At 38.5% G+C, this 16,202-nt stretch overlaps 8 protein-coding genes across 9 annotated transcripts in view; 3 read left to right on the forward strand and 5 right to left on the reverse strand.

The window, feature by feature from the left end:
* Positions 1-212: 212 nt before the first annotated feature.
* Positions 213-3,104, reverse strand: LOC117789034 (histone acetyltransferase KAT2A). Its single transcript, XM_034628022.1, has 3 exons — positions 1,590-3,104; positions 866-1,518; positions 213-806 (listed from the first exon to the last, which is right to left on the reverse strand). Exons 1-3 carry the CDS (start codon positions 2,846-2,848, stop codon positions 277-279), a joined length of 2,442 nt encoding a protein of 813 aa, XP_034483913.1. The 5' UTR covers positions 2,849-3,104; the 3' UTR covers positions 213-276.
* Positions 3,105-3,278: 174 nt separating this feature from the next.
* On the forward strand, positions 3,279-4,076 carry LOC117787184. The gene has a single exon (XM_034625636.1). The coding sequence runs from the start codon at positions 3,316-3,318 to the stop codon at positions 3,961-3,963; it is 648 nt and encodes a 215-aa protein (XP_034481527.1). The 5' UTR covers positions 3,279-3,315; the 3' UTR covers positions 3,964-4,076.
* A 57-nt stretch (positions 4,077-4,133) lies between these two features.
* LOC117787183 (eukaryotic translation initiation factor 2 subunit 2) lies at positions 4,134-5,445 on the reverse strand. The gene is made up of 3 exons (XM_034625635.1): positions 5,294-5,445; positions 4,719-5,124; positions 4,134-4,659 (listed from the first exon to the last, which is right to left on the reverse strand). Exons 1-3 carry the CDS (start codon positions 5,306-5,308, stop codon positions 4,136-4,138), a joined length of 945 nt encoding a protein of 314 aa, XP_034481526.1. The 5' UTR covers positions 5,309-5,445; the 3' UTR covers positions 4,134-4,135.
* Positions 5,446-6,157: 712 nt separating this feature from the next.
* LOC117788186 (phosphoacetylglucosamine mutase) lies at positions 6,158-9,199 on the reverse strand. Its single transcript, XM_034626862.1, has 3 exons — positions 8,933-9,199; positions 6,578-8,024; positions 6,158-6,508 (listed from the first exon to the last, which is right to left on the reverse strand). Exons 1-3 carry the CDS (start codon positions 9,031-9,033, stop codon positions 6,410-6,412), a joined length of 1,647 nt encoding a protein of 548 aa, XP_034482753.1. The 5' UTR covers positions 9,034-9,199; the 3' UTR covers positions 6,158-6,409.
* A 528-nt stretch (positions 9,200-9,727) lies between these two features.
* On the reverse strand, positions 9,728-13,868 carry LOC117788865 (melanotransferrin). Its single transcript, XM_034627787.1, has 7 exons — positions 13,665-13,868; positions 12,650-13,077; positions 12,451-12,584; positions 12,209-12,369; positions 11,631-12,142; positions 11,402-11,566; positions 9,728-11,339 (listed from the first exon to the last, which is right to left on the reverse strand). Exons 1-7 carry the CDS (start codon positions 13,723-13,725, stop codon positions 10,275-10,277), a joined length of 2,526 nt encoding a protein of 841 aa, XP_034483678.1. The 5' UTR covers positions 13,726-13,868; the 3' UTR covers positions 9,728-10,274.
* Positions 13,869-13,896: 28 nt separating this feature from the next.
* LOC117788869 lies at positions 13,897-14,179 on the forward strand. The gene is made up of 2 exons (XM_034627790.1): positions 13,897-13,933; positions 13,995-14,179. The coding sequence occupies exon 2, from the start codon at positions 13,999-14,001 to the stop codon at positions 14,146-14,148; it is 150 nt and encodes a 49-aa protein (XP_034483681.1). The 5' UTR covers positions 13,897-13,933; positions 13,995-13,998; the 3' UTR covers positions 14,149-14,179.
* A 163-nt stretch (positions 14,180-14,342) lies between these two features.
* LOC117788867 (probable phosphomannomutase) lies at positions 14,343-15,333 on the forward strand. The gene has a single exon (XM_034627789.1). It carries the CDS (start codon positions 14,362-14,364, stop codon positions 15,223-15,225), a length of 864 nt encoding a protein of 287 aa, XP_034483680.1. The 5' UTR covers positions 14,343-14,361; the 3' UTR covers positions 15,226-15,333.
* Positions 15,301-16,202, reverse strand: part of LOC117788866 (ankyrin repeat domain-containing protein SOWAHC) — a 41,316-nt gene continuing 40,414 nt past the window's right edge. Inside the window, exon 11 of one of the 2 annotated variants that reach the window (XM_034627788.1) lies at positions 15,301-16,200. In XM_034627788.1, the coding sequence (XP_034483679.1) occupies positions 15,548-16,200 (653 nt within the window). In that variant the 3' untranslated portion in view covers positions 15,301-15,547. The remainder of the gene's footprint in view (positions 16,201-16,202) is intronic. The other variant, XR_004617800.1, reaches the window with a different exon arrangement.

The following is a 16,202-nucleotide window of genomic DNA, read 5'->3' on the forward strand; positions in this document are numbered from 1 at the left end:
AAATACAATTCAAGCATTACATAGTTAAAACAAATGCAGTAGTTTTTAAATGAAATCACTTTTATTTTCCGTGGCATTTGAAGCATAAAGATGAATTAATCTACAATAAATAGGGATTATTATATTAGATAACTTTGCATAAGATGTAACCAAAATTATGTTGTGAAGTTTTTATCGTGTGATATCTGAAACAAAGTAATCAAAATACTTTATACATAGTAAGATATTAAGATATATTCAGTTCAAGCTAGGTAAATGAGAAATATCATCATCACATCATTTGTCCCACAGTCCCAGTTCACGCATTTTAGTTTGGAAATAACGCTCGAGGGAGTTGGCACATCGGTAATACTCAGTTTCGGGGGAATTGTAGAAGCGACAATTTGAGAAAATACGCGCCATATCGGCCATAAATAAGCGACGTGTCTGATAGTAGCCTTTCTTTAAACGCTCGCCCATTGTCTTAAGATCCATTGGATACTTGATATGATCGTAATAGTCTGGAACTTCTGCTGCAGTGACTGGGCGTAAAAATGGCCAAGCTGTGGCATGTTGACGCACAGATTGCAATACAGATCCAAATGAGGTGGCCAGCTTTTCTGGATCTGACGATTCTTCCAGAGGACGGGAAGCTCGCACTGGACGCATTTGTGGCTTCCATCCGATTTCCCGTAGGCCGGGTATAGATTCAACGGGTATCGATGGCAATCCTTCCTTGAAACATGTTAAGCCAGTACGAACTTTTTGAACCTCGTTATGTCGTTGAGCGATGAGTTCCTTAAGGATCTCACTTTGATTGCGAATTACTGAAAGGAAAACAATATTGAATTTACAATTTTCATCAAAATATATAAATTCAACTGACCAGCAATAAATTGTGTATTCACAATACTTGGATGGAGTTCACAGTGCATAAGTGTGGCACTGTCATACTCCTTGATATAACCAGCATAAACGGGACGAGCTAGTTTAATGTCTTTTGAAAAGCCTTGCTTTTTGAAATATCCAATGGCATCGCAATCGGCAAAAGTGAGCAAGTGTTTAATGCCACGCTGTATGCTATAATCCTTTAAGTGATTCATTAAATGAGTGCCATATCCCTTGACTTGCTCCGCCATTGTGACGGCGCAGAACACAATTTCCGTGAATCCTTGCGATGGAAACGGGCGAAAGCATATTCCGCCAATTGGCTGGTTTTCCTTGATCAGAGCCAATGTCTTATGTTTGGTATCAAACACCAGCTGGCTTATGTATTCGCGCGGCATCTCGGGCAGCTGATGCGCGAAGACAAGCTGCAGTCCGAGGAGCCAAAGGATTGTCTGCTTATCCACGGGTTTTGTCAGCGAGTTGCCCACAACATGAAACTCAATGGCGCGCTTCTGCTCCTCGGCCTTGACATTCTCATCACGTGAAACATTAACAGGAAATAGAATCTCAGCTTTATTGGTTGTCTTTGATTCCGAAACCGCTTTCATGGCACGCGTTACAACATCAACAGGTAGATCATCCAGATTCTCACTTTAAAACAAAGTATTATCGAAATTATAGTAGTGAAAATAATCGAAATAATAAGAAGTTTGAGTCCTCACCTGCTACAACGTTCCGGTACTTCCTTTTTTGGCCTCTTATGAAGTGGTTCTCCAACGGATGAACGTTTATTGGTGCCGGCGGAGGAAGCAGCAGCAGCATTCGAAATGCCTGCTGTCGGCGCCACTTCCTGATGTCGCTTCCTCTGTTGGATGACAAATGAATTTGGTGGCCTGTAGCTTGAATCCCAGATGGGCGAATCATCTTTCAGCAACTCGGCCCGCAATGCCTCCAGAAATTTGGGCATTTGAGTGATGATCGAGCGTTTGTCCTCTGGAAAACGATCGCGTTCGGAGATGCATTTCTTTTTCAACTGCTGGGACATGTATTGAAAGACGGTGCGCAGCAGTGTGCGTCCAAATACCAATGAGGTCTCAAACTGACGCAGAGAGTTGCAAAAAGCGGGCACATGACAAAATACCAGCCAGCGTGTATAATTGATTTTATAGGTCGATGCATCCTCATGGGTTAAGGTCAAATCGCCACGACGGGCGGAAGGCGACTCGAAATTATAATGATTTAAGAAATTCAAAAATGTCTTGGCCACCTCAGTCATGGTCTGCAGCTCAGTGGGATTCAAATGGTTATACTTGTAGAAGACCAAGGATAACACTGCCTTTGTTATACACGGCGACTCGAATGGTGGATCTCCCAGAGGACCACGTATAACAGCCTGCTGGCGTGTCAGGACACATTGACGAAGCAGCCTAAACAGATACAGATACACCTTTTTGGTATCCTCGTCCTCTACACGCTGCATGGACATAAATAGGTTCTCCATGTCAATGATGGCGCCTAGAAGATCATCCATGCTCGATCGCGAGATTTCCGTAAGATGAGCAATGTGAGTCCTCAATGGATGGCGACAACTAACGTTGCGGCACTCCTCACTGAATTCCGGACAGTAGGATGATTCCACATCGCGATGCCTGTTCTCCTGTGGTGTCTTCCATCCAGTGCAACGACAGCCTTCGGCTTGGCAGGCAGAATACATGGACAGCTTGGCCAATTTCTGTGCCTCTGGCAGATTGAATACCTTTTGCTTTCGCTGCTGAATACGCTGCAAGCTATTCTGACGAGTTCCCTCCTGAGCTGGTGGTGCACTGGCAGCTGCACCTTGCGAAGCAGAAGACGACGCGGACGCGGATGCGGACGCTGCTCCGTTCGCAGATTGTTGCTGTTGACCAGCGGCATTTCCACTATTGCTATTGCTTCCATCAATTGGTTGGCTTTTCAGGGTTATTGCCGGGCCGCCAGACATGCCTTCTAGATTGCTATTGGTCTTGTTCTGCAAATATTAATTATTTACTTCAGATTTCACAATATGCGAAAATGCTGACGAGGGATGGTGAAATTATGAAACAATTGACAAGACCAACAAAATATCGATAAGTGTTAAAACGCAATTTCTATTGTTGGCCACAATTCCACAATTAATATTGTTTTTCTATATATGTTGGCTATTCAGTGTAATTGTCGAATCGTTTTTAATTTTATTTTGCATTTCTACAGATATATATTATATTAACTTAGCAGATTTCACAATATGCGAAAATGCAGACATGGTGACAAAATTGAAAGACAAAATTGGGGCATAAAGGAAATATCGATAGTTGGGAAAATATTATCGATTTACATTTATAAAGACGATTTTTTAAAGAGTGAAAACTGTTCAAAAAGTCACTGCAAATGAAAAAATAAACAAACATTTTCTGGATATTTCTGGAAATGACTGGTCTAAGTAACGACGATTTCGAGGACCAGCTGGATAACTTCATTATTCGAAAGCCAAGAGAAGAGCAAAGAACATATTCGGCTGCACGCAAGGAATCAAAAAGCGGTCAAAAGATTCATGATCATATTCCTTTACTTGTGGGCGATATATTGCGATCAACTGCTCATCCGGAAGATGAAGCCGTATTTACGCTTTCCAATCCTAGCACACTAAATTATCGCACTTGTCTAGTGTATGGTTATGTGGCTGGTCGAGGTGTCCATAATAAACACTTCCACAAGTATTTTATCGATGACGGAACTGGTCTAATGGAAATTAGTATAAGCATTAAACCCAAGGAACAAAAAGTAATCACTAATCTTCATAATGAAGCTGCCGCATTGGTTAGCACCTCTGAATTGAACTACAAGAAGATTTCGTCCATCATGATACGACTGCTTAGCAAAGCTATGGAATACATTGACGGCTCCTCGATATTACCAGGAAGTAATATAATGTTGTTTGGACGTCCCAATGTTTATAGAAATACAATATCTTTAGACATTATCTCATTCACAGTCGACAACGAAAGATCTCGCAAACTCGAATTAGCATTTTCAGACTGTTTGTTAGATTATTATCAGAGTTATAAGAATAAATAAAAAAATAACTATTATAATAATAAAGATTTGGTCAAATCGAATTGCCATTTTCAGACTGATTGTTAGATTATTATCAGAGTTATAAGAATAAATAAATAAAAAACGGCAATGCATTGGTGTATATTGAAATTTTAATCGTAATAGAAAATCCAATTTAAAATATATACCGATTTTATGTTGTTTTTGCTCGAATGGCGGCACGCTTGCCGGTGACAGCTTGGAAACCAGACTTAATGCTAGCAACGGAGCAACGAGAACCGCAGGATTCGCACTGCAGGAAGAATAGACGGGTATCCTTTTGCAGTATTGTCTCCGGGGAGCGGCAGGTGTGACAGGTGACATATTCCTTAATATAGCGACGCAGCACATTTTCGATCTGCTTTGGCTGGAAGCGACCCTTGATAATCAGCTGCTGATTACCATCCATGGATCCGCTTGTGCCCAACTCCGCCAGCAAGAAGTCCAACAGATGCTTTGGCAGACGATGCAAAGTTTTCGCAATATCCATGAAATTGGCAAATGACGTTTTCTTGGTTCCCACACGTAGCACCTGAGGAGGTCGCATCACAAACTTGGGTTTGCGTCCAGCGGCCATGTCTGGGTTCTTGTCCAGGATAATCTCAAACACACGTTTCAGTAATTCGTCATATGTGTAGTCACGATCGGAACCGGCCCAAGTCGAACTGTTATCCTCAACTAAAAAAAAAACATTTGATAAATATAAACATATAGACAGCTAAAGTTTATAAACATACCATTCTCTTTGTCCTCGCTTCTTTCGTCATCCAATTTATCGGCGAACAACTCATCCAAGTCCTTCTTTTTGCTCTTCTTCTTCTTTTTAGCCATTGAAAAGTCCATGTCCAGATTGATTTCCTCCTCTTCCGGATCTTCAGCCGCCACAGCGGCACTGGCATCATCCGAGCCATCGGGCAAGGCACCTTCCAGTTCATCTAAATTGAAGGGCTTCTTCTTTTTCTTCTTCTTCTTGCCGAAGCTCTCCAGATCGAGATTATCATCCATTTCGGCTGCTGCGGGATCAACAATTCCCTCATCTGTAGGATCCTCTTTCTTGACAGCATCGTCGAGTCCCAATGCGGCATCCAAATCGAAGGTAGTCTTCTTCTTCTTCTTCTTTTTCAACAAAGTGGGATCGAAGCCCTATAAATGTATGTTAAACACGAAAAACGAATCATTTTAATAGACGCGTATGCACAGTGGAACACCCCATGCACATAACCTCACAATCGGGAGCACAATGTTTGATTTGCATGTATAATTATATGTGTTACAAACAACTAAGTAATGCATGGTTTAATTCAAAACTTACGTCTTCACCTTCCATTTTTTCAAGTTTTTGTTCAACAATTAATTAATTTATAAATTTCTGCAATAATTTTATTTTTGCGTCAGAAAAAAATACACATTTGTGACAGCAGGGCAGAGTTAAATAGCACCAGAGTTGCCAACTTTTTGGACGAAATATTTGCTGCTTCTGGCTCACTGCTGCCTACCTAGCCTTTATAGCTAGCTCTGACTAGTTTCAGAGTTCGTTTGCCAGAAAAATTTAAAATTGCTATAAGCTGGGAATCTGGCAGTTTAAATATATTTTCAGATAAGTTTTGCTATTAAAATTTTTTTTCGTAAAACTATGCAACAGTAGCACAATAATAAATGTAGATGTTTTTCAGCCAGAAATAGCTTTTGTTCCCCCTTAAAAACTTGCCAGCACTGGTGTGGAAGGGTGCCACCCGGTCCAAAGGCTGCCACCCTTTAAAATTTTCTGATCTGGCACCATGTGCCATTTTAATCAAATTGCAAAATCGGTTGCACCCAACAAAAATTCACATTTTTGAATTTTTCTCAATATTGAAGATCGAATTTTTTTTTAAATTTTTGTTAGAATTATGCCGATTTTTTTTTTTATTTTTATTTTTAGAATTAAACTTGTAACTTGCAATTTCAGATGTTATCCAGCCAGAAACAGCCATTCAAGATTCCAACTATTTATCGATATAACACGGGATGTTAGTAACCGAGTTTAGCGCGCGATTTAAATTAGTGACTATCAACAACAAACAATTGACAAAACCATTTTATTTCGAAATAATAATAAAATAAAAGTGATAATTTTATAGAATATTGCGAATTCGACAAAATTCTAACAAAAGAAAAAAAGAAAAGAGCTTGATAATTAGGTGTGAGCATTATTGGGACATCAAATAAACTGGTCAATTTATTAAAATCTATAAAAATAATCACTTCAACGAATATGACTATAAATGCACTTGTAAGTGATTGGCTGTGAGCCAGCGTTATAAAAGTTATACATATTTAAATTATACTAAGCTCGTCGGGTAAATGCGCAGTTTTGTGAGCTTAGAGGAGGACAGAAACATACACATGCATATATGTCTGAACACATCTAGATTCATAGAAATTCCGACTACAAATGAGCATTGCTTGGATTAACTAATTCCGGTCCGACTCCACCAGCAAGTCGTTGAACCAAAAGTCCTACTTCGTACGACAATTGTTGCACATCCTAAAATTAATGGAAAATAGAAAATATGTTAGTCAGCTGATTTGATAGTTGAATAAATGAAATAATTACTTCTTTCGTTGCGGCCTCGGCATAAACACGGACTACATCCTCTGTTCCCGATGGACGCACAAAGGCACGTCCTCGCTTATAGTTCGCAACGACCTTGTTGATCTCCTCCTGCAGTCCCTTTGGCTCGACACAAACACGTTCTGCATCCGTCGTCTTGATGACATTTCTATCCTGTACTGATATCTTAAGCTGTTGGTTGGGAAGATCATTATAGGCAGCACTCCAGTCCTTAACATCCCAGCCCTTGTGGTTTAAGATCGTCTCCACCAGGAGCATATCCGAGATGGCGTCGCCAACAGTTTCATTAATGAGATCTATGATGAGCAATAGGGTCTTAGCATTGTCATTGGTCTTGGCCGCTTCGCTGATAATGCTCTTTGCATTATCACTAAAGACAATAGTGCCATGGCCATTTGCCTCGAAATAAATGCCCACATCATATTCCAAGGCCTTGTGATGCAAATGCTTGACGCCCGTTGGCACACAGGAAACGGGAACCTTTAATTCGTTGACTATATAATCCGTTGATGCGCCATTGGCATAGGCAGTCTGTACAAGGCCAATTCGAAGATTGATCTCGCAGCTCTTGATCAAATCCATTAAGTAGCCAGCCACCAATGTGGCAATGCGATCTCCGTCAAGTAGATTGAATTGCCCATCCTCGTTCGTAAAGAAATAGACAACGCGATCAGCATCGCCATCGACACTCACACAACGTGTATAGGGTTCCACGGCCGGCATCGATATCGGCGATCTCTGTTGGACTTTGACGTGATCCGCTCCGCACTCCTCATTGATTTTCCCATTGCCAATGCCTTGATTTATGACCGTCACACACAGAGAGTGATTATGCATTCGCTTGATGAACTGCAGCATTTTCCTAGCACCAACTCCATTAGCACCATCGAAGATCAGCGTGTTACGGTAGTTGCCATTCTCGGGACGATCATTACGCAGTTTCTCAAAGGCCGTAATGAGCTTCTCGTAATAGTTCTCCTCCGTGGGTTTGCCATACGCTTCCTTCGTGTTCGCTGCAACGACGAAGTAATGCATCATTGGCGTTGTGACTATTCCAAACTCTCTTACATTGCCCTTCAAGGCGATGACTCCATCGGCTACAGCTTTCAGCAGACGCGGACTGTGATACCGATTATCCATGCCAACGTATACGTGTGAGCTAGAGGTAACATCAATTTGATTATCCTTGATTATTTTTGCAACATGCTGCTCCAATTCCTGATCGCTAACGTTAACCAAATCTGTGGCAATTTTCTCCCAGCTGGATTCCAACATTTCACCTTTAGGATCGATTAGTTTAACACCGTTATCGGGCTCCGGATTATGCGAAGCTGTGATCATCACACCGATGACAGAACCTTCCCGATAACGGGAACGTAGTGTGGCCAGTACTCCCATTCTGAACATTACACTGTCCAAAAATTCAGCCCTTAATAAGATATAGACAACAGTTTTTAATTTAGTAAATGATTATTTTTTAAATATAAATAAGAAAATATTTGAATTATAAGCATTTGAAGTAATTAAATACGTTCAACCCTTTTCGAAACCATATTTTAACCATCCTATCAGATATTCAAGCTCGAATTTTTCGAATTTAAAGCAACCGAATTTGAATAAAAAAATGTTATGTATTTTCATAGACATTGACAACAGGGTGTAATTAAGGTAACGATTATTTTTTAAATTTTAATTAGAAAAGATTTGCATTATAAGCATTTAAAATAGCGAGGTACGTTAAACGGTTTTCGTGTTCGAATTTAGACTATTCTCGAGCTCATTAACCATTTTCGATTTCGAATTTGAACCGTTCGAAATTGAAATAAAATAAACTATTTTGAATTTTCAAATGCAAGCATCTTTATATTAAAGCCAATAAAAAAATGAAAGGAATTTAATCAAAATTAAAATGTAGCTTTTTTAACCAATGTAATATTTCTTATCATAAATTTCATACGAATGCACGGACTTCAAAAACAAAGTAATTCAAAGATAGCTGCACCCATACGTAGATACACTCGCATGTACATACATATGTATTTGTGTACCTTTCTTTGAATTGTGCATGTTGAACTGATAAACTGTATTCGTAAGACATTCTATTAATAGATTTAAATGCCAAAATAGTGCACCCATCCATCGTCTTACTCATCTTCACCACTCCCAAAACAGACACACGCAAACATATTACGATATCTGTGTGAGTTTGTATTTGTGTATGAGGGTGAACCAACACACATACATACATATGTAGCAAAGTAATTGCACTAAAAGGCGACTATGCTTTCATAAATAAACTTATGTTTATACACATATTTGAATTTTATGTACACTCACTTGCCGCGAAACCCAGCTGTTCCATACTGAATAATCTCCTTTGAATTTTTGGGATACATTTCCCTTGCAAAGGCGTAAACGGTTCTCAAATTAATCGACATTTTGCAACAAACTTTAATACTACTGACTGCTTATATGTGACACTACAAATTTCCGCTATTGTGTTGTCGTTGTATTCAATCGTTAACCGGTTGAAGAACGAATTTCAGTCTTCACGCTGTTGTTGTACTAAAACTACTCCACGGAAACCAACAAAAAGCAACGCGTGTCAATGCCAGCCAGTGCTGTCAACTTTTTAGAGAGAAAAAATAGATGTTTCTGGCTGGAAAGCTATTTTTGGTGCACTTCGGCCTAGTTATTGAAAAAAATAATAGCAAAACATAGCTGAATACATGTTTAAATTTGCTAGATTTTCGGTTAATAGCAATTTTAAAATGTTTTCCAGCAATTAAGCTCTGACAATAGCCAGATCTAGCTCGAAAATAGTTTAGTTGGCAACAGTGGTGCAAGTACCAGCTGAATTTCAAGAAAAAGAAAAAATGCCAATACCATCGAAGCGCAAGCACGCCAGTTTTCACCATGCCTGTGACGTCAGCATTGACCCAGCAGTTGGGAATTTTGATTTGAAATTCAATATAAAGATCAAGTTTTTAATTTATTAAATAAACGGTCAGATGGTATCGTTAATTTTTGGATTAGACCGGATTGACTCCAATTTTGTGCATTTTATAAAATTGTAATTTTTTGTAAAAAAGTTAAATTGTAAAATATTTATTTAATGTTGTCTGTGTATAATTTTGATTGTTTATAAAAATAGTTTAATATAAATACACTTTTCATTTGTATATAAATATGTTTGTATGGCTTATAAAATTCAAGCAAATACAGCCAATTTCATGGACGGAGAAGTTGTACGATTTGACTTATTAAAACATTTGCAACAAAAATGTATTCCTATTTGTAGTGTTTTGTCTTATGTTAAAAATATTTTACATTTAAAGTAGAGAATGTTTCGCTTGGCTGTCACTTTAAAGGCAATTCAATTTCATTAAACAATAAAGATTCGCAGTATTAAATAATCTTGTACTGAGGACGGACATTAAGGCACTAAAGTCTATATTGCTAGCAGTTTAAATACCGCAAGCATCATGATTTTTCCTATCAAATTGGGTTTGTTTTAGCTACCAAAAAGTAGTTACTACAGATATAAAGATATGTATGTTTTGTAGTAGAGTGTGAGATTCGTATTGGATATTCGAAGTGTTACGGGTCTACATATCATTTGGATAATGTTATCCTGTTTGGAATGGTTTTGGAAAATCTTTAAAAATATCTTTAGCTATCAGAGTAGTGTTCTCAAAGCAAGACAGCTTGTTAGTAGTAAGAATATTGAAATAGTTATTTGGGCAGCGCCAGCATAACAATCGGTAATTCGTCGAGCCCTCATATAGTTTCCACCCAAATACGTATCATATCGGCGACTTTCTCGTGGAATTACTTCCAATTGTCGAGTTGCGTCTTGGAAGATTAAATCATAATGTCCGTAAGGCGATGAAAACATGCTGAAACTAAAGGCATCCACATCCTTCCGACCGTATAATTGTTGAGCATAGGTCAACAGGTTGATGTATGCATGCAATTGGGTTTCATTATAGTTGACACCTCCACGGGTTACAATAGCGTTGGCCTTAACTTTGCCCAAATTGCAGCGTTTATAATCTTGTAGCTCGGCGCGAGTTCCATCGGTGCAAAGGAGTTCAAAATCATCATTTAGAGCATTTCTTGCCCACCATTCCTTACGCTTTCCACCCGTACTTTCCATGACTGTGGTGTGCTTCATAAATGCCACATGGCCACCGCCCTCGACGAGGCAACGGAAAGCGCCCGTATGTCCATAATAATCCTCCGATGCATCACGTCGACAATATCTGAAGCTGGTACCATGGCAGAGATCGCACATGCTGTCGTAAGGTACTCCGGTGTTATATTCACTGCTAATGGCTCCCGGCACACAAGATTTGGTAAAGTACTCTGCTGCGGCACGAATCGAATCGCATCCGTACGGTCGAATCCAACCGTTCGAAATGAGGAAAGCCATTGGATAGGTCCAGCCAGCGGCAGTATTAATGCCAGTGTGACAAGTGTTCTTGCCCTTCAGATATGTAAGCTCGGTATCTGGATCTTCCTCTTTAGCAACAGCCACAACATAATACTCCGGCTCACCCAAATTGTACACCTCGGACATGAATGGAATCAAGTCGTAGTTTAATCCGCCAGTATACACATCTCCGGCATCAAACACAGATATGTCTGCCTTTCCAGATTGAATAAGTTGCATGCAGTTAATATGGGAATGCATCTTTTTGCAGATCAACTCTGGTTTTAATATTTGTGCCTTAAGTGCAGTCTGCAATATTAAAAAACAAGTAAAATAACTGTGAAAAGTTATAAGAAAATATTGCAACCGACCCGCATTTTGATACACTTCTCCAGTTCTGGCTCTGAAGTCACACAGAGAGTCATCGCGGAAACAGGACATTCACGGATGCCATATATATAATTGATAGATTTTTGCAAATAACTCGTGAAGGACTGATCGTCTTCTGGAATGGCAGTGAGAGCTCTGGAGGAATCCTAAAAAAAGAACAATATTCTCAAGTTGAACAATTATAATAATTGGAAATTAAATGTGTAATACCTGGAATAACAAATTCGATCTTCCGTATCTTTTTGATTCAAATATGCGGAATTTTTCAAAAGGCATTAATGTGTTGTTGCCATCCAGTGGATTGCGCTCCGTTGTAAAGCTGTTGTCCAGTCTTTCATTTCGATAATTAACGTTGCCGAATTGATCGTACTGGTTTTGATTTGGGTTTCTACCGTAAGGATTGTTATTGGTATCGTACGGATTGTTGAAACTGTCATATTGATTGTTTCGTCCTTGCTCATTGTAGTTGTTTCGATCATAGGCGTTATAGCCTCCGCCAGTCTGCGCCTGATTGTTTGGATTCTCACGCACGGCATCTGAATACAATTCAGCAATACGTTTCAAAAATTGTTGGTACTGCTTTCTGTCCCGGAAACTGCGAGCGGAGGATGTAACAACGGCATCCGAAGGTACTTGACCCCAAGTGCATTGGCGATAATCAGCAATAGCGGCTCGACGACCATCAGGACAAAGCAACTCAAATGTGTCGGGTGATAATTTTTCTGCATTGTATTAAATAAGTTATTAATTTAATTATATTATCTAAAAAAAATAAACTATATACTCACGGAACTCTGTGGTTTGCAGCATTTCTGGGACTGTTGAAGACCTCAAAAAGGCAACATCGCCCACTTCAAGTAGGCATCGGAAGGCGCCTTCGTATCCAAAATAAGGATCAGCCGCCAAGCAACGACCTCCAGCGATTTTACCCGTACATAAAGCACAAAGCCTTAAAGTAACATAATAAATAAGTAACATATTAAAGATATTTATAAAGTAGGTCATTTTACATTTGCATTGGTTCACTTACTTGTCTGAGTTGTCACCAATTGGATTGTATCTATCAATCAGTGAATATGCAGCGCAGGAATTGTTGAAATAGTTGGCAGCAGTTTTTACCTGGTTGTTGCAATCGACCACATCCATATTACCATGATGTTGCAACTGAAAATTTTATAACAAAAGACTTATTACTATGTGATATAGAGCAATATTAGACAATTGCTAACCATATAGATTGGAACAATCCAACCAGCCAGACTGCCAACCCAAGGGAAACAAGCTCTCTTATTACGAAGTTGTCGCAGCTCAGTTACGTCCTGGAGTGTATTCTTCTTGACAACAGCCACAGAATAATATTCAGAAAATCCTCCCTCTAATTTCTCCTGCATTATGGGGATGAGAGAGTTGTATCGACCAGCTGTGAAAACATCTCCAGCGTCCAGCGTTGTAATATGTGCCTTTTCGCGATCCAGATGATGAATACATTCCTCTGCACTGTAGGCCATATGGCATGTCAGATTCAAAAATACGTCATCGAAGAGTGCGCGATCCCGTTCAATAGCTACAGTCAAGTTTTGGCATTTGTATTGCTCTTCAATGCTTTTTGTGCACCAGATAATGTTGCTAGTCTTATGTTCATCATAGTGATGTTGTGCTAAAAATAAAAAGGTTATCATTTATAAAGAATAATTTATTAATCTTCAAAAATACGGCACTTCTTAGACAGAAATCAAGTATAGGTTAAACAGTTGCTCAATAAATATGTGAACTACTAAATTTAAAACTATTTTTTGATTTTATTGCATTATTTTATATAAAGTTAATTAAAATTCATTGTCTTACATTTAAATATTAATTAGGAAATCTGCTTTTAGTTTTTATTTAAATCTCCATCCGATTAAAAGTTAAACCTATTTTAAATTTTAATATTAATATTTTCGAGAAGTGAGTCAAATAAGTTGTAAGCCACTGTATGTATGTATGTATGTATGTATTTTATGTATTACTAATGTAATTCACTAATTTTTTCGTTATTACCGTGTGAATTTAATTAAGTACAAGAAACAAAGTAAAATACTATGATTTATAATAACATAATCTCTTAATACTATTGATTCATATGCATTTGATACAAATTTTATAAAATTGTTTGCACATGCATACAAACATACATATGTACACACTTTGAATAACAACGCCCAATGTTTAGTCAGCGAGCTGTGAATTTCAAATCGAACTTACCGTGAGTTACAATAAAGTGCAGTGTGCATAATATGCTTAAGTTCAACAAGACTTTAAACATCTTTACACATACAAAGCAATACACATTTATTTGTTTTAAATGGCTTTTATTCACAAAACTAAATATGAATTAATTAAAGAACGGCGACACGCCCGCAACACATAACTAATCGATAGCGTCTGCTTTTATAGTTATCGATAACCGATCCAGTGTTGAACAAAAACCTTTGGCGTTTTGGTGTTTTTTAGAACATTTTAATTGACAGCAGGTGTTTTGTTTTATATTAAATTTTGAAAGCATTTGTGAATTAAATAAATTGTGTCTTTTAGTAAAATGGCAGTCCTGCGCGGCTGGAGATTTGTTGGCTTCGTGTCTTGTATAGTTGGCGCTATCGGGCTGACTTTGTATCCGGTTATTGTGGATCCCATGATAAATACACAAAAATATAAATCGCTGAGAGAACACAACAAAAACTTGAAATAAATAAACACTTTTAAAGTATGTGTGTACTTAATTATTATGCTGTCAATACTTTTACATAAACATTAATATATTGTATTAATAAAGCCAAATAAATTGTGCTCTTATATAAACACGTAATTACTGCATCTTTAATTGTGTATTGCATTTCACCAGCTTAAAATAATTTTCACGTTAACAGCACTGCAGCTCAGTTATCAATTTCGTAATCAGCTGATGTTTGTAAAGTTATCCACACACATACGTGGTCGATTTGTGGTTCAAAGATATTTTTCAGTTCAGTTTGTTAAAAGTTACATTCCAAAAAGGAAAATGACGGCAACAACGCCAAAACGTGAGGATATTTTGCTACTCTTTGATGTGGATGGAACCTTAACATTCCCTCGCACTGTGGTTGAACCAGAGTTTGAGAAATTCTTCTACACAAATGTTAAACCCCGGGCAACAATCGGTATTGTCGGCGGATCAGATCTGGAGAAGATGTTTGAGCAGTTGAATGGCGAAAAGATATTAAACGAGTTTGACTTCATCTTCCCTGAAAATGGCTTGGTACAGATCGAAGCTGGAAAAGAAGTCGGAAAGCAAAACATTATACAACATTTGGGCGAGAAGAATTTACAGCGATTCATTAACTATGTGCTACGTTATCTATCCGAATTGGAGCTGCCCATTAAGCGAGGGACGTTTATTGAGTTTCGCAACGGAATGATGAACGTCTGTCCAATTGGTCGACAATGCACTCGGGAAGAACGTAATATGTTTGCTGCCTATGACGATGAACACAAGATAAGAGCCAAAATGATTGCGAAACTTAAGGAGGAGTTCACTGATATTGATCTTACTTATAGTATTGGCGGTCAAATTAGTTTTGATGTGTTTCCCCATGGTTGGGACAAAACCTTCTGTCTTCGACATATTGAGGCCTATCATAAATTTAAGGAGATTCACTTTTTTGGCGACAAAACTGATCCAGGTGGGAACGATTATGAGCTATACATCGATCCACGCGTCAAAGGACATAAAGTTAGTACTCCTAATGATACTAAAAGAATACTTACTGAGATTCTAAATATTAAATAAAGCTTTTACATTTTTGTATTTAACGGTTTGTTAAACATGTTTATACATATATATTTTTACAAAAGTCAATAAAAACAATATACAAAGATGTTATAGGACTACAACTAATTTATCCCGTCTCTAAATAGTGGTTATTCAATTCCATACGCAAAATGTACGTAATTTAAACATAAACAAACTTATAAAACGTTCTTTCATTACAATTCAACTGATCTGTTTTAGTATGTCGTCATTCTTTTGGAATTATTCTTATACATTATAATATTTGTGTGCTTTATATATATGTAATAGTATTTTGCAGTTGAGTTCGAATATTGTAGTGTTACTGTTTAGAATTTTGGCCATTAACAGACCAGTTTGAGTCGAATCCACACGCGGAATCTGAATCAGAATCAGCTGTAATAGATGCACCAATACTCTTGGGAGCACGTATTTGATTAGGAGTTGTGGGCATGCTACTATAGCCGGAATTAAGATTTGAACTGGAATTGGATGAGCAAATGGAATCCCGTGGTGAATCAGTAGCATTAGAGGCATAAGATGAACGTTTGGAAGATCTGTAGCGTTTCGAAATGAAGTCCATCGATTTTGGCGGTGGCATTAGATTTTCAGAGCGCTGCGTTATATTGTCCGCTGAGCCCCAAGACTTGTGAACGGCATCATATATATTCTTGTTGGGCGGTACACTGGATCTGGAGCCTAGTATGTTACTCATCCCGTAGGGTACAGTCGCCGATGCTCTCTGATTCTGAGAGATTCGATCCCGTGTCGTACCATTGACATGATGATGATGACGCTGATGAGGGTGACGGTGAGTTCGCTGGTGATGGCGATTGACTTCTGTTGGTCCGCCAGGTCCATACGGCATCATTCCACTGCCATTGCCCACTCCCAAGAAGTTGCTGAAGGCCTCTGTGGTTTTCTTTACTCGGACATTCAGTGAACCAATCCGAAGGAATCCCAAATCTTTTTCGACT

Source organism: Drosophila innubila (genome assembly GCF_004354385.1).
Source record: "Drosophila innubila isolate TH190305 chromosome 3L unlocalized genomic scaffold, UK_Dinn_1.0 0_D_3L, whole genome shotgun sequence".
NCBI classification, from domain to species: Eukaryota; Metazoa; Arthropoda; class Insecta; order Diptera; family Drosophilidae; genus Drosophila; species Drosophila innubila.

What these genes read in the sequence shown, in the direction of transcription:
- LOC117787183 (XM_034625635.1), bottom strand. An exon ending in AAGCGAGGACAAAGAGAATG is followed by an intron (nt 4,660 to 4,718) that starts GTATGTTTATAA and finishes TTTTTTTTTTAG; the next exon opens with TTGAGGATAACAGTTCGACT.
- LOC117788186 (XM_034626862.1), bottom strand. Translation starts at nt 9,033, where the DNA reads ATGTCGATTAATTTGAGAACCGTTTACGCCTTTGCAAGGGAAATGTAT. An exon ending in ACAGCTGGGTTTCGCGGCAA is followed by an intron (nt 8,025 to 8,932) that starts GTGAGTGTACAT and finishes TATCTTATTAAG; the next exon opens with GGCTGAATTTTTGGACAGTG. An exon ending in CCGAGGCCGCAACGAAAGAA is followed by an intron (nt 6,509 to 6,577) that starts GTAATTATTTCA and finishes CATTAATTTTAG; the next exon opens with GATGTGCAACAATTGTCGTA.
- LOC117789034 (XM_034628022.1), bottom strand. Translation starts at nt 2,848, where the DNA reads ATGTCTGGCGGCCCGGCAATAACCCTGAAAAGCCAACCAATTGATGGA. An exon ending in GTACCGGAACGTTGTAGCAG is followed by an intron (nt 1,519 to 1,589) that starts GTGAGGACTCAA and finishes TTTGTTTTAAAG; the next exon opens with TGAGAATCTGGATGATCTAC. An exon ending in GAATACACAATTTATTGCTG is followed by an intron (nt 807 to 865) that starts GTCAGTTGAATT and finishes TTTTCCTTTCAG; the next exon opens with TAATTCGCAATCAAAGTGAG.
- LOC117787184 (XM_034625636.1), top strand. Translation starts at nt 3,316, where the DNA reads ATGACTGGTCTAAGTAACGACGATTTCGAGGACCAGCTGGATAACTTC.
- LOC117788869 (XM_034627790.1), top strand. Translation starts at nt 13,999, where the DNA reads ATGGCAGTCCTGCGCGGCTGGAGATTTGTTGGCTTCGTGTCTTGTATA.
- LOC117788865 (XM_034627787.1), bottom strand. Translation starts at nt 13,725, where the DNA reads ATGTTTAAAGTCTTGTTGAACTTAAGCATATTATGCACACTGCACTTT. An exon ending in GCACTTTATTGTAACTCACG is followed by an intron (nt 13,078 to 13,664) that starts GTAAGTTCGATT and finishes TTTTATTTTTAG; the next exon opens with CACAACATCACTATGATGAA. An exon ending in AGAAGTGTATCAAAATGCGG is followed by an intron (nt 11,340 to 11,401) that starts GTCGGTTGCAAT and finishes TTAATATTGCAG; the next exon opens with ACTGCACTTAAGGCACAAAT.
- LOC117788867 (XM_034627789.1), top strand. Translation starts at nt 14,362, where the DNA reads ATGTTTGTAAAGTTATCCACACACATACGTGGTCGATTTGTGGTTCAA.